At 50.4% G+C, this 14,184-nt stretch overlaps 1 protein-coding gene across 4 annotated transcripts in view; it reads left to right on the top strand.

Annotated features, from left to right (window-relative positions):
* The window catches only part of LOC119446706 (mediator of RNA polymerase II transcription subunit 13), a 116,163-nt gene that overhangs the window by 38,105 nt on the left and 63,874 nt on the right, over positions 1-14,184 (top strand). For all 4 annotated transcript variants that reach the window (XM_037711218.2, XM_049664339.1, XM_049664340.1 and 1 more), the window contains exons 3-7: positions 4,333-4,417; positions 5,531-5,608; positions 7,991-8,151; positions 10,673-10,873; positions 11,557-12,076. In XM_037711218.2, the coding sequence (XP_037567146.1) occupies positions 4,333-4,417; positions 5,531-5,608; positions 7,991-8,151; positions 10,673-10,873; positions 11,557-12,076 (1,045 nt within the window). The remainder of the gene's footprint in view (positions 1-4,332; positions 4,418-5,530; positions 5,609-7,990; positions 8,152-10,672; positions 10,874-11,556; positions 12,077-14,184) is intronic.

Consider the following 14,184-nt stretch of genomic DNA (forward strand, 5'->3'; position numbering starts at 1 on the left):
GAGCAGCAAGCGGTAAAATTATCGTGAGTCGTGGCATACAGATGCTGAATGGGGTACATTTGTAGTAAGCTTTGCAACTGTGGCATCTTCAGGGCTGTTTTGTACCATTAATATATATGTGTGTGTGTGTTCTATTGCACCTGTGCAGTGCAGTCACTGAACCCCGTAAGACGTACTAACAGCCCTATTAGATTGCGAGCCCGTTGTGTACACGCTGCGTGTCAAAGTTACGCGGACGAGCCCCGATGTAGAGCGGCCGCGTTGCCCTTCCCAGTGGCGCCGCGTCACGCACCGCGTGTGTCGGCGGTACGCTGCGAGTGCCCCCGCCCTTTCCTCGCGAAAAGGGGCGGCGGCCTCCTTGCTGCTCCGGCTCAGGTCTTGTCTTTCGGCGCCGCTGGGGAATACCCCCCTCCCGTTCTGCGGAGCCAGGCGCCCGCCCGAGTTCATTGAGCCGGCCCGGTCTGCTCCTTCCTGAGGGGCGAACTCTGCTGCCGCCGCTGCTCTTCGGTGGCCGCCTCCTCTCCCTCCACGCCCGTTTCAGCCGAAGCCGTGTGGTCGCACTGAGGCCTGGCGACAGGACCGATCGCCGAGCACGCTCCCGCGCCTCCTCCGTCAGTCCGCGCACGGGGAGGGACGGGGTGGCCACGACATCGCTCTGTCCCCTGCTCTGGTGGTCGAGGCGTTGTTTAACTGCCGTCGCCAGGTTGTGCAGCAGGTTCGCTCTCGTGACGCCTGCCCCTCCCCCCCCCCCCCCCTGCCCGTTTTCGGACGTCTCTTCGCACGACGTGGGGCGCCGCTGTGGTGGAAGGGCAGCGACCCAGTGTGCGCGATCGCCGTTGATATACTCCTCCCCTCGTGACACGCGTCGATCTGCTCGTTTGTGCGCTCGCTCGTCTCCTGCAGCTGCGGTCGAGCAGGAAATCGGCGCGGAATCGCCTGAACCGCGTTCGTTTGATACCTCGGGGTGGGCACACTCTGCAACAGCGAATGGCTCATTGGAAGACGAGGTCTGGCCACGCGAGAGCCGGTTCGTGGCGCTCTTCGCCGGGGTGGCTTCGCCCTCTGCCGCGGAGTCGTGAGCATTCCGAGGTCAAAGTGGACCGGACTGGCGAAAAAAAAAGGGAGGGAGGGGGGGGGGGGGCGACATCGGCTCCCGCGACGCGTGTTCGCACGGCGCGCGCGGTCTACGCCCGGCGGCCGCGTATGTGCGTGCGTCCTGGGGTGAACGCACCGCGGAGGGGGAGCGAGCCTCGCCGCTGGTCTCGCCCCACTGGCGCAAACGGGACCGCGCGCGCGCTTTTTTTCTCGTCCGGTCGTCAACCCGGCGGCCGCCTTTCCTTTTCGCTCGCCCCCCTGTGCACTATGAACGAACGACGGTGCCCTGTTCGGCGTTTTCTCCTCAAGTGGGTCGGGCCCCGCGGTGCACTTATCCACGCTGAGATGCGCCGGGCGGTCTGTTTCGAGTCCCGCGGACGAGTGACATTGGCCTGCTTGCTTCCTGTTTGGTCGCGCTTTGGTGAGAAGCTCGTGTCGGGAGTGAGAGCACGCCAGTGAGCTTTCTAGAAGTCGAACCTCCATCGATTAGCTTTAATTAGCTATATTTCTCGCGAGTATGCGATCAGAGACGGGAATAAAATTGTCGCCTCTACTACATGAAACGCACGCTGTCTTGGCTGCGCTCCATTTCCGCGGTCGCGCAAGTGCGGCGGCACGCGTGCCCCCGGGGACGGGCAGGGGCCTCTTCGAATAAAGCGGGCGTGGCTCGCCTATCCCCGCGGCAAGCCCTTCTCGATCGCCACGGGTGATCGAAGCCGTTCGCCTCGAAATTTAATCGATCTCTATTATGTTTTCCCGCGCTCCGGTGAGAGGAATGTTCGTTGGCAACGCGTCCTCGCTCAGTTAAAAACTCGCTGACAGGTCGCCGACTACCTTTGACAGGGTTGCACGACTTGAGAAGGTGGCGTGTCTTTAACGCTGATAGGCGGAGGGAGGCGTCGCGTTGCTTTTTTGTAAACCTTTCCCGGTGACCGAGTGCGGCGTTCCTGATCGTAGCTGAGGCGTAGAAGGGGCCGGCGCGGCAGAAAAGTCGACCACGCCGCGCGCGCTTTGGTTGACCCACATGCGGGCGCTCGTGCAGGCGCACGGGCGAAGGGGGAAAAGAAAGAGGAGTTGCGGCCTGGCAAGGTCGCAGGTATGTTTGGAAACAATAGCCGTAAAATTCTGCGCGTTTTTCGCGCACTAAATGCATACCTGCCGCTGCACAAAAAGATAAGACGTGGAGAGCGGCTCGGGTGCCAACCAGTCGATCGCGCGGCAGTTTCCGCTCGCATTCCCCCAGATTTTTCCGCCCGCCGTCGTTTCTTCGCTATTGGCGCGCGCGCGTAGCACGTTCGCTCGCTCGCTCGCGATGGTAACCGTGACGTCGCCCTAAAGCGGGCTCGGTGCTGTGCCAACGGAGTGTAGGGGAGGCGCGAGTCTTCTTCGCGGCCGTTGCCGGTCGATAGACGACGAGGCCGGCGAGGTGCGTGCCGCCGAGAGTGAGGGAGGCACGCAGAGCGCCGCTCGCTTCCGCGTGCAGCGCGATTGTGGTCGTTTCCGGGTCCGCGGCCGCCTGTGGCAGCGGGAGAGAAGAGCGCATTCGCGTCCGACGCCTTCCACATCTTCGTGGTCGAGCGACGTTTTGCAGCATCGGTGATTTGTGTATACCTGTCGGCAGAGTAGGCGTTTCAAGGCTGCGCGCGCGCACGGGGCGGTAAATATTTCATCAAAACAGATTGTTTGGCCTTGTTGATAGCTCGAAAACATTGCAGCGCATATGACGCAAGGACGCAGAAATAAACACGGAAGACAACATGGTGCGGCCACCACGGCGCACCGTTTCGCTGGCGCAGTGGAATGTTTTCGTTGTAAATGTGTGTTTGACAGGTAGCGGCGACATTGCGTCAATTGGCTTCAGTGCAAGTTTTTTTTTTTTTTTTTTAAGTGACAAGTGACCTTTACGAGTCTCGCTTTTTCAAACATACGTCGCAGCCCATACGCGCGTCATTCAGAAAGTCGCCGGGCTGCGATTACGCAGCTCCGGATTTTGTAACCACTCCTCAAGATGCTTTGCAAGCCCTGGAGAAGTAAAATCCGTTGGGCCAGTGGAGAATGCGCGCGGCGGCGCAACAGCACGAAAGGGGGCAACCTCGGATCAATCGATGCGTGGCGCGCGTGTAGGCATTTTCCTGCGCACCGCGAAAACGGCGGCGAGGGATGTCGGCCGAAGGGTCCGCTTCCTCCCGCGCGTGAGACTCGGGGCGCGGGACCGAAAGGGGTGGAGGCGTGTCGTATCACGTGACGGCCCCCACTCACGCGCTCGTCGTCGACCACCGGCTCCGCTGGTCGCTAGGATGTCGCCTGCCGGCGGGTGGGAAAGGGGGCGCGGTTGAGCGCAATCCGTAACGTGTCGGTTTCAGCGGCCCAAAATTAGTCCATCGCACCGGAGCTGCTGACGGGTGCATCCAAATCGGGATGTGCAGACTCGCGCGTTTTCATATTGTCGCTGCGTTTAAGCAGTCTCCGACATCTCTCACTCCCCCCCACCCTCTTGAAGTACTTGCATGTTTCTGCCACGCAGATGACAGCCGCGGCCAATTCGTGTGGATAGTGCTTGTTCACGGTATCGAAAACTACGTGCAGTTCTGATTCATTTACCACTGCCTTTCGGAAGCTGGTGACCTTTCCCAGTACATTCCTGTCAGAACTCGTTTCACAAGTTTCACTAGCTTGAATAAATGCCAGTGATGGTTATCGTGACATGCCAGTCGTATTCAAAAAGCGTTCTTTTTGTATGACTTACTCAAATCATCCGGAATGCTGTTGAGTGAAGCTATTATTTAACTCACGACATCCATCATGCATGTCATCAGTGTTTACTGTGTTGACAGTTCGAAACATTAAGTGATTGTCAAAAAGGTAACCAGAAAATAAAGCATATATTAAGCTGAGCAACACTGGTACAGCATCTGCGGCCTTGTGCTGACAGGAGTTACAGTTGATGCTGTGGCATCTGCACATATCAGTTCATGCGTTTTTGTATATTTGTACATTGTGGGCCACAGAACATGTTCGCTGTGCAGTTAGAATATGACTGGGAAAAAAGCTGGAGATTGACACTGTTGATTTGTGGTTGTTTTGTGTTTTATGCAGTATTATTTCAGCACATTTCGGACCTGTGTGTGTGTGTGTGTGTGTGTGTGTGTGTGTGTGTGTGTGTGTGTGTGTGTGTGTGTGTGTTGCCCCTCATTTAATCGCAATCCAGCTTGACTGAGCAAATAATTTCCTTTACAGACACAGAGCAAGGCAGCTGGGAAAATGGCCTCTCCTACGAGTGTCGTTCCCTATTGTTCAAGGCTCTACACAACCTTATACAAAGGTATGTCCACACCAACATGTTGCCACATATCGGGTAGGAACGCTTTGGCATGTGCAAGTTTGTGAGACATTTAAAAAAGAATGACTGATGCCCATGCAACACAGGTATCCAATTGACATTTACTTTGAGCTAGATAAATATAACGACTTAAGTTTGTGGTCTCATCGCTACGCTCTGTAACATGCGCGCCGGACGACCATTGCGGGTTCGATCACTCAGAGCCGCCATGCATACATGTAGGGCGCCGCGTCTGCGCCCGCTCCGAGTGCCGATGCGCCGCTGCACCCGGGTGCACCCGCCGGTCCCAGCTATAGGGGAAGGCGAGCCGGCGCGTGCAGCAAGGGAGACCCTAGGCAAAGCTCTCGGGAAGGAACAAACATTTATTAAGCTGGGGTTCGATACAACATAAGTTCCAAGCAACACATCCGAATTTAACTCTAATCGCAACACAACACGTATGCACCTTCCGACGCCTGGATGTGTTCTCCCCGGGCCTCGTTTTGCGCCCACATACCCGGAGCGCACACAAGTAGGGCCTGAATCACGCCAAAAAGTGAGCCAATGGGGTAAGCCAGTTGACCTTGCCGTGGGCGGGATGACAGCCGAGTGACAGTGTTTTATGACTCGCTGCCACCCCATCCAGGCCGAGAGGCGAGGGACATGGATCTCTCTGAAACACAAAGCAATGGAACGGCGTCACGCGAGCACCCGAAACCCCACACGTTTAAGAAATTTAGCAGCTCATCTTATTCAGATAACTCATCTGGCCATTGAATATGACGCTGTGCCTGCGAAGTGCGTGCATTGTTAAAATTAAAGGAAGCGATCCAGAAATGTGTTGGGGAAGTTAAGGCCTTATACTTGTGAAGTCGCCAACCTCACCCATGTGGCAATTGTAAAAGCCTACCATATGATTAGGGATTTGCAATGAGGTGCTATATTTAGTCAATTAATTTCCTGTCAGTGAGGGGCTCTTGGGCTTTTATCCTTAGACAGTGCCAATTGCCAACGAGTGTACAATCATCCCACTTGTATCATCACCACCAGCTGTGAAGATTCCGTACTCAAACACATGTATGTTTGTGTTTTATTCTGTTTTGTGTTCACTTGCAGGTGCCTATTATCAAGAGGATTTACCAGGATGGGCAAATGGTTTCTTCAGCCCTGCGATAGTGCAGACAAAGATAGGGGGTAAGGACAGTTTTTTGCATTAACGCAGTGCTGGCCTCATTAAAGGGACGCCATTCTTTTGAAACTCGAGTCTCATTAATGTCAAGTAAGAGGTAGATTATTAGAAGAGAAAAAAAAATTTATTAATGTTGTGCTAGGACCTCAGCATCGGTACATCATGTAACGTCACAGATTTAAAATTTTGTTGGTGTTGTTTTTGGGGCTCGATAAAAGTTATCGAAACTTGCCAAGTTTAGAATACTATGTAGTCCATCTTTACTGATAAAAATTTACTAGGCCCAAGCAGATTCTGTCAAAACATAACTTCACGGCAAGCTGGTGCAGGTAGTTAAAGGCACTGTCACCACCTATCCCATTATTGTGTTTGTTCTCTCTTGCCAAGCCTCTTCTCATAATAAGAGCGGCTCTTCTTTTATACAAGGGACGAATACAGCTAAAATTATTTCTCGTGCCCCTTTAAAGGCTTTTAAAAAAGTGTGTGTGTGTGTGCAATATATATGTATATATATATATTTTTTTTCGTTATTGCAAAGTATCCTTGTGTAGTGCTTCATTGAGACATGGGCATATTAAGGTATCATATGAGGGTGCTGATAATTGAATATTCTGTAAGCTGTCCTTTAAAGGGCCCCTAAACCACCCAGAGTCGAATTTAGTTGTGGTGTTGCAGTTGTGTACGAGTCTACAACGAACACGTAGCCGCGAGAATTTTTCGAAATGGTGCTGTAATAGCGGAGTTACACGCGTTTGATGATCGAGAGACTGCCCTCGCTCGTTTCGCTTTTTCCTTCGCTGCTCTCCTCATCGGCTGGTCTCCCCTCCTTGCCGAGTGCTTCTCGAAAGGTCACGTGACATACGTCATTGCCAACGCACTTCTCAAAACACTGCCTACTTCCGGTTAAGGCATGTCCACGCTAGCGGCACATATACCGACGGCGAACCGGCCACCAGTGCCGTAGAACGTCTGCCGCGCGAGAGGTGTCCGAAGTAGACGGCAGTTCGGCCGGCGCCCCGCCCGCTGCACGATCAATGGGCCAATCAACGACTGTGAAGCTGCACGCCTCCGCCACCGGCAACGAAAACATCGGCTGCAGCTCGGCTGCAGTGCATGGCTACCGCGGGGAGGCGACGGACTCGGCTGTGCTTGCATCACAGCCGACGGCGCTGCTAATATCAGCGTATTTTTCTTCTTTGTGTACAATTATTGCGAAGAGCGGTAACAACGATAAGAAAATATTGCGGCTTTTGAGCGTCGGTATTTCATTTCGAAGCGCCGTCCATTTTAGCTTTGAAGGGAACCAGAAAAGGCCTAGCGACGATATCGGCGCCGTCGAGCGATCAGCGACAGTGAGGCTGCCGCACAAATGAGTCCCGGTCTCATCCTCTCTACGTACGGCAAGGAAATCTCGCCGTTCACGAGCAAAAACTGCTGTCGAACGGCGGCCCGTGAATGGCAAACGGCGTGCGACGAGTTACCGTGCCGGTAACGTAGATGTGGACTCGGCGCTTCTCGGCTATCCGCTGTTGCTGCGATGCCAGCCCGTGTTATGTGAAGTGTACTGCTATAGACCCTGTGCTGCGTGCACGTCTGGAAAGGCCAACACTGTCGCACTCTGTTCGCGCAGCTAATCAGACCGCTAAGCACGACTGTGTTGGAACGCAAGCGATTTGGCACTTGCGTTGCGGGCTGTAATTACCGATTCGCAAGGGCGCACAAACGAGCAACATGACAAGGAAGAGAAGAAAGCGCGCGTACCTGCTAGCAGACTAACCGGAAGTCGTAGGTTCTTGTTCGACCAATGGACATTGTTTCAGCAGTTGACATCACCAGATTCCCCCTGCTGACATCGTGACAACCGCTGGGGATACCGGAAAGGCGAAGGGAGGAGGACGGCATTGTTTTTTCTATTTTGTGGCGCTCCCGCGGCGTGTAGCGCTGCAGCGTTTGGCATCGTTGATCTGAACTCGATGCGCGTGTTTACTTGAAATGTTAAAAAAATATCTGAGGTGGTTTAGGGGCCCTTTAACTATTCAATATTCGATTCAATATTTTATACTTACCCGCATTTGTATTCGAAAAAGGATATATTTGCCCACCTTTAGTGAACATGGAATAAATGACCAGGACGTCTGTTAAGAATGATTACATTGAAATGTTACATGTAATTGCTCTGTAACCAGTTTCTAAGAAGGGTGTATAGTCCCAAGTGTACGTATTGGAGTCTGAATTAAGTCATTGTTACAAATGCAGGGCAACCTGGAAACTCAACAACACATTTCAGTATTCTCGTAATCATTCACATATGAATTTATGTGATAGTACCTTTTATTTGAAAGTGCATTTCTGCAGATGCCAATGTTGCCTCCCCCTGTTTTTTACAGGGGCTCCAGTGGAACACAGCTTTCATTTTCATTTCACTTCTTCGTACATGGTGATAGCACGGTGTGTGCCAGCGTTGATGTGCGGCAACACCCACCCATCCATCGTATCTCTAGACAGCACTTGTTGGCTGCACAGTCTGCCAGCCAAAGCCCGTGTAAAGGTGAGAAAAGCCATGTGGAGCGCTGTTACTGTGTCATTGCCCCTAATCCGCCTTTTTCACGGCCCGACGGCGCATGCGCCCTGCCCTGGCGGATTAGTCGCAAAACGTTTTGGAAGGGCCGCGCGCGCGGCGAAACGTCCGCCGAAAAAAAAAAAAATCGCTCGGACGCGCGCTACTGACCACTCGTGCCGTGTACCGTGTTGAAACTCCACTGGTAGCTCGACGTCAGTGCAGTACTGAAAGTGTGCGTAGCGTAAGACTGGCTTTGGTACTGCGACGGGCTTTCTTGTCGACGGCACTGAGAAAATCACCGTGCCTATACCATCGTTCGACCGAAACCCGCGTGATAGGCCGTCGAACCGATAACGCGATAGCCGCAACGCCTTCGTTGGTATATATAAATAATCGCGCTCAAAGTGAGTCAAAACATGCCTACGAAGTTGAAAGGTTGAAATGCGCAAGGCTTCGACCCTCTCAAGCCGTGCACATGAAGTTTGAGCCAATGTTGATTTCAGCGAAGCTTAGGCCTGGCTCCGTCGAGTTCGTGCACCCGCTACCGGCGGACCTGTGCTGAAAAGTAAGCAAGTTAGGACGAAGGAAACTGCTTTATAGTTCAGTTCTGGCCTTAGCGATTTGAAATAAACTACTCTTCGCTTCGCACGGCGCGTACACAATAATCTGCAAGCGGCGACACAGCGCATTGCCCAACGGCTGTGCCAACATCTGTAGGTCACCGTTCCCGTAGGCTGCCGCTCGTATTCGCAACGTAGATGGGTCGGTTTGTACGTGTTGGTATGCTCACGCATTTCTTTATTCCTGAGATATACTGTTTATCTCTGCGTCAAACGCGAAACAAGAGACATACGGTACATTCGGTACAGCAGCATAAACAGCCGCCTCGCTCAGTTATATACCAACGGTGTCAGCGATGGCATCCGCGTTTTTGCGGGAGAACAACATGGCCTTTAAATGAGTGCTTATGTGAGCACATTTTTCTCTAACAATGCTTTATGACACACGCAAACTAAGTATGATAAAGTTAAAGAAAAGCGAGAATCAGTAATAAATTAACAGCCCGATATTTGTAACTGGATCACAGTCGCCGTTGAGTAGCTCAGGCGCTCATACTGACTCGTCTCACGGTGGAATAACGCGGCTCATATGAGCAGGTATGTGTGTTTTATTCGACGTTTCGACTTTTTTTTTCATATCAGCGATGCACCTTTTGCCAATGTTTGACGCTAACAACGATCTGTGGCTGTAGATGTTGATGTAAACAAGGGGTGCACCGCTTTGCTAAACCTGACGCGGAAGGCTGCGCGGTCGAAAACTTCTTATTTATGCAAAATGTCTAAAGAATATGCAAAAAAGAATTGAAAGTAAAGCGAGGTGCAAGTGCAGGAGTCAGCAACAACTAACTCCAAAGCAGCCGCGCCGGCAGAGGGTACTCAGCATACCTTTATAGGCCACACTATAAACAAAACAGCGCTATCACGCCTGCTCACCCTATATATATAGTTGGTGAGTGCTACATGGCTTCCAGGAACGACATGCTGCCCCGCAGAAGCCATTAATAATTATTCGCGATCCAGGAAATGCACAACCGATGCGCACTCAACAAGGGCGCAGGTTCACAAATCAACCGGCGAAAGCCCCGGCACCCTACCAAAACGTTTCGGGTGGCGTGCGGCAGAGGGCAGCACAGGAAAATGAAAAAGGCGGATTGTTGCCATTGCTTAGCACAGGCATACATTCTTACTGAATGTTTTTTTCTTTACCCCTTCTGGGAACATGATGCCAGCCAGAACAAAACCTTTCTTTTCAAACAAATAATTCCCACACAGCGTTCTTTGTTGTCCCAGTACCCTATTCTCCCACTGCTACTACAGCTGGAACACACTCCTCGACTGCCTCTTGTATTGCATCTGAATGTCTAGCCAGGAATGACCAGAAAATAACTAGTAGTTCCATGTTTTCATGTTTCTGATTGATGGGGAGGTGTAGTGATATAACTAACAACCTGTCAATGTTGTGTAATGTTTAAAATATTTACTCGGGTAACTTTACGAAGTTCATGCTACTTGTGAGCATACTTTACTCAACCCTCCCTACTTGTGTGATTCAGCAATTATGACTGTGGCATCAGTCATGCTGCGTATAGCTAATATTATTAATAATTTATGATGTTAGTTTCACTGCCAGTTGTTTTACCTGGATGAGTCCCTTTGTTTCATGCAAAGCATTTGCAAGGTAAGTACCTGAGCAACTGTTATAAGTGGAGTTAAAATCTCATGCTAAAAAGGGCAGGGAACCCTCAGGTTGTAAGTGCACAATGCTGTTGTGTAAAAATAAAGACCTGTTGCTCAGAGCGCATTCCTTGCCCTTGTTTTTATAGCTCACTTCCCTCTCTGTTAATTGCTTATCAAGTTGCGAGCGTGCAGGTTTGATCTCAATGGGAATATTCATGTTGATCATTGACCCCCCCCCCCCTATTCTTTCCTTTCACTCCTGTGTGAAACAGTGATTCTGGGACCCTATGGCCTGGCTGGTGTGCTGACAGGCCAAGGATTCAAGGAGAATGACGTGTCCACCCAGACCTTGTTGGCTGAGTGGCACCAATTCTACCCACTGCCTCTCCTCAACAACTCTGCCCATCGGGGTGATGCAACTCCCTCAACCGGAGACGAAGAACCCTTGCCGTGTGCCCTCGAGGTTCTTGTAGGTGCGTGCATTTGTAAAGAATAACTGTGCCCCGTATCCTGGGACATGCCACTCTACCTGAACTCAAGAAAGCAGATGGCAGTGCTGGTTGAAGTGACGGTTGCTCACACAACTCATCGTTGAGGAATCACTGTGCTGTGTTTGGGAAAGAGCTTAGAGTAAAGACTGGCTTGTAATTAAGGGTACTTATTTTGTAGTGTCAGCTGGTGCAAGAAGGGGGTAATTGGAGATGGATGGGAGAGGCCTTTGTTCTGCAGTGGATATAGAATAGGCTCATGATGATGATATTGTGTCCATTCAGGTGCTGTTCCAGCAACTTGGCAAGCAATGTGTTGCATGTGGTGAACAGCACAGATGGCACAAGAGATGTATAAATTTCGAGCTTCTCATTCTAGTGAGAGTTGGATAACTGGTCACTATTTTGAGGTATTCTCTCCATTTAGACACTGTTATACCTAACAAAGGTCAATACCATTACCATGGAAGAGATGTGGCTCTTCTATTCCGGATGGCGCTACATCTGTCTCTAATTTTTCAGTTGTGTAATTAAATCTCCACCATATGTAATCTGGGCCCAAATGGCAAAATGAAATACTCACTGACGTCTTTGTATGTTGCTTGTGTGTCGACCGATAAAGGAAGGCTGCTGCAAAGATTCAATTCCTCTAATGCTTTTCTTCGTAGGTGGTGTCAAGCTGCGGTATCCCTCGTCGTACGTGTTCGTTGCTGAGAGTGATGAAGTGGTGCAGGGGCAGCAGACTGAGCCGTCTCAAGGTGCCACTCCTGCGACTCCTGCCCCAGCAGCAGCAAGTGGGCCGTTCGGTGCAGCGGGTGGCACACATGGCAGTGCACCTCCCCGGCCGCACAATTTTCCCGTCGGTGTCAAGCCTGGTATTCCACCCGGTTTGACAGCTGTTCTGACGCCTCCTACATCACCTTGTGAGCCAGGCTACCTCCATAGTGCCATGATGGCAGCAAGGACTGCAAGTGGTGCCACTGGGACGTCACAGTCTTCACGGCCAGTGCGGTTGGCACCCCCAGAGCCGTCGACGGGACCTCACGTGGCTCCCTGTGCACTGGTTGCACAGAAGGCAAAAGTGGCTGCATGGCAAGACTCTCTGCTGTCCAGGGCATGTGACGAAGAGGCTGGCTCTGGCTGGGATTTCTGCGACCCCTGTGGACAGACTCATTGCTTCTGCTTTCGGTGTGTTTCATGTTGCTGTCTACTTCCTGTGATCTGCCATGGTGGCTCAATGGATGTGGCGCTCTGGCGCTTATTATGAGGGCATTGGTTTTATTCTAAGGGGCTATAGCCGTGTACATTTACATTCAGCTGTGTATTGAAGAACTCCAGGTGGTCAAAATTAGTCCAGAGCCCTCCACTGTCGTATCCTATAGCCGCAGTATTACTTCGAGACATCAGACTCCACGAAACATTCACCCACACTTCTGCATTAACATGATGCAGCTCTTAGGTAGTTCTATTATTCGTTCATAGACATTATTGCTGTGGGTCATCAATGGGTCACAAATTCTCCCCTGTGTGGCCTTGAAAATTAACTATTGCGCAGAAGCGATGTCATTGCAAAATATCAATGTTATGAATGTGGCAGAAACGTTATGGTACTTTTGATTGTATGCGCCATGGTACCATCTCTCATTGAGCCTTTCTCTTGAGAATGCCTAAAGGGTGTATGACTCACCGGTAGGTCACAATCAATGCACCTGAGGAATATGATGTATGGCTCACTAGTGGGTCATCATGAATGCGAATCAGTCTTTTAAATATTGCTGCTGCAGGGAGCTTGTTAAATATTTATTGCTGGGGAGTCGGTTAATAGCTATGTCTTGAACAGTTGGCTTCCTTTTATTTTCCAGGATTTTTCATGAGGGAATGTTGCCCTATTTTGGGTTATGGCATGTTTTACGGGAGAATGAGAGGTCAGGGATCGCTTATGGCACATTCGACTGGTTGCTGTTGCACTCCAACTCGATTTGCAGCGATGTAGAGCTCTCTCGAGATATGAGCCAGAGAAAGCCTGCCCCAGCCGGAAGTGCTAGCTGCTCCCAGAGCAATCAGAGTTGCAACATGATCAAGATTCTGTCGGATCTCTGTTGTGCTCCCAGCTCGAAGGTGAGAGCACCTCTGAGTGCTCCGAGCTAAATCATGGCGCTCTGAATGAACCAGGTGAATGTGTTCCAAGCTCTCATTTCAACCAGCCCAATGTACCATTAGAAAGTCCTTGTATTGAGATTGGGAAAATCTGTATACTCATTGTTTTCTCGTTCTTGTTTTATGTGAAGCATCAGGCAAAGAAGTGAACTGAAAGTATGAAAAACATGCAACTAACTATTGAAACTGGAAGTGTATTGTAATTTCTTTCCCTCCAAATTGACTTTGTCCATGAGAAGTGGCTTGCAATTATAGAAGATATAGTAAATAATGTTAGACTTCCACAGCATAGTTTACACACACATGCCACTTTTTGAAGCTCGCTTGTGTATATGTAGAGTTGTTAGGATGCGTAGGGGCACTGCTGCCATTTCAGCTTGGCATTCGGGCCACAGGTAATGATCACAAATAAAAATCTTTATGTGATATGTATATCCATCAGTGTTAATGGCCGATGCTGGAAATTATTGGCGTTGTGCCATGGGCCTGTTCGAATTCATTTCAGTGAATTGTTCTCGATTGACTGATCAGAAAAATAGTTTGGTTACACCAGTTGGAGGACTAGAGAAAGTGAATCATGCCAGTGAGCACACATGTGGCTGTCTTATTCCTGTCATTATCTAGGCAGCACCCCTGGGCTGCTCTAAATTTTTAGTCGATTTGGCGAGCACATGTAATGATAGCAAAGTGAAATATATACGAAGAATGCGGAGCTGGTTTCTCTATGCATCGACTATACAGTGTCAAACATTTTTGTTCGAGCAGCTTCCAAACATTTTTCGCTTACGACTGCTTTGTTATTGCTGAAATGTCGCAGCAAGAACTGCATTTTTTTGGTCCGCAATATTCAATAAAATACTCAGCATCACAGTTGATGCAGTTTTCTTTTGGACAGTGGATTCCAGCAAACGGTGAAACCAGTCCATGTCTCTGCAGCACCTCGCTTCCCCAACGGTAGAGCAGCACATACAATGGTAGTTTATCACCCTTTGTGCACAAGCCAAACCACAGATTCCAAGCACTCGATTGAAGCATGCAAGCCAAAATCTCTGAAATTTGAACAAAATGAAACCAGTTAAGAGTAAAATTCTTTAATGTTTTTAGAACAAAAACAATGGGGACTTTGTACAAATAAGCCA

Source organism: Dermacentor silvarum, chromosome 3 (assembly GCF_013339745.2).
Source record: "Dermacentor silvarum isolate Dsil-2018 chromosome 3, BIME_Dsil_1.4, whole genome shotgun sequence".
NCBI classification, from domain to species: domain Eukaryota; kingdom Metazoa; phylum Arthropoda; class Arachnida; order Ixodida; family Ixodidae; genus Dermacentor; species Dermacentor silvarum.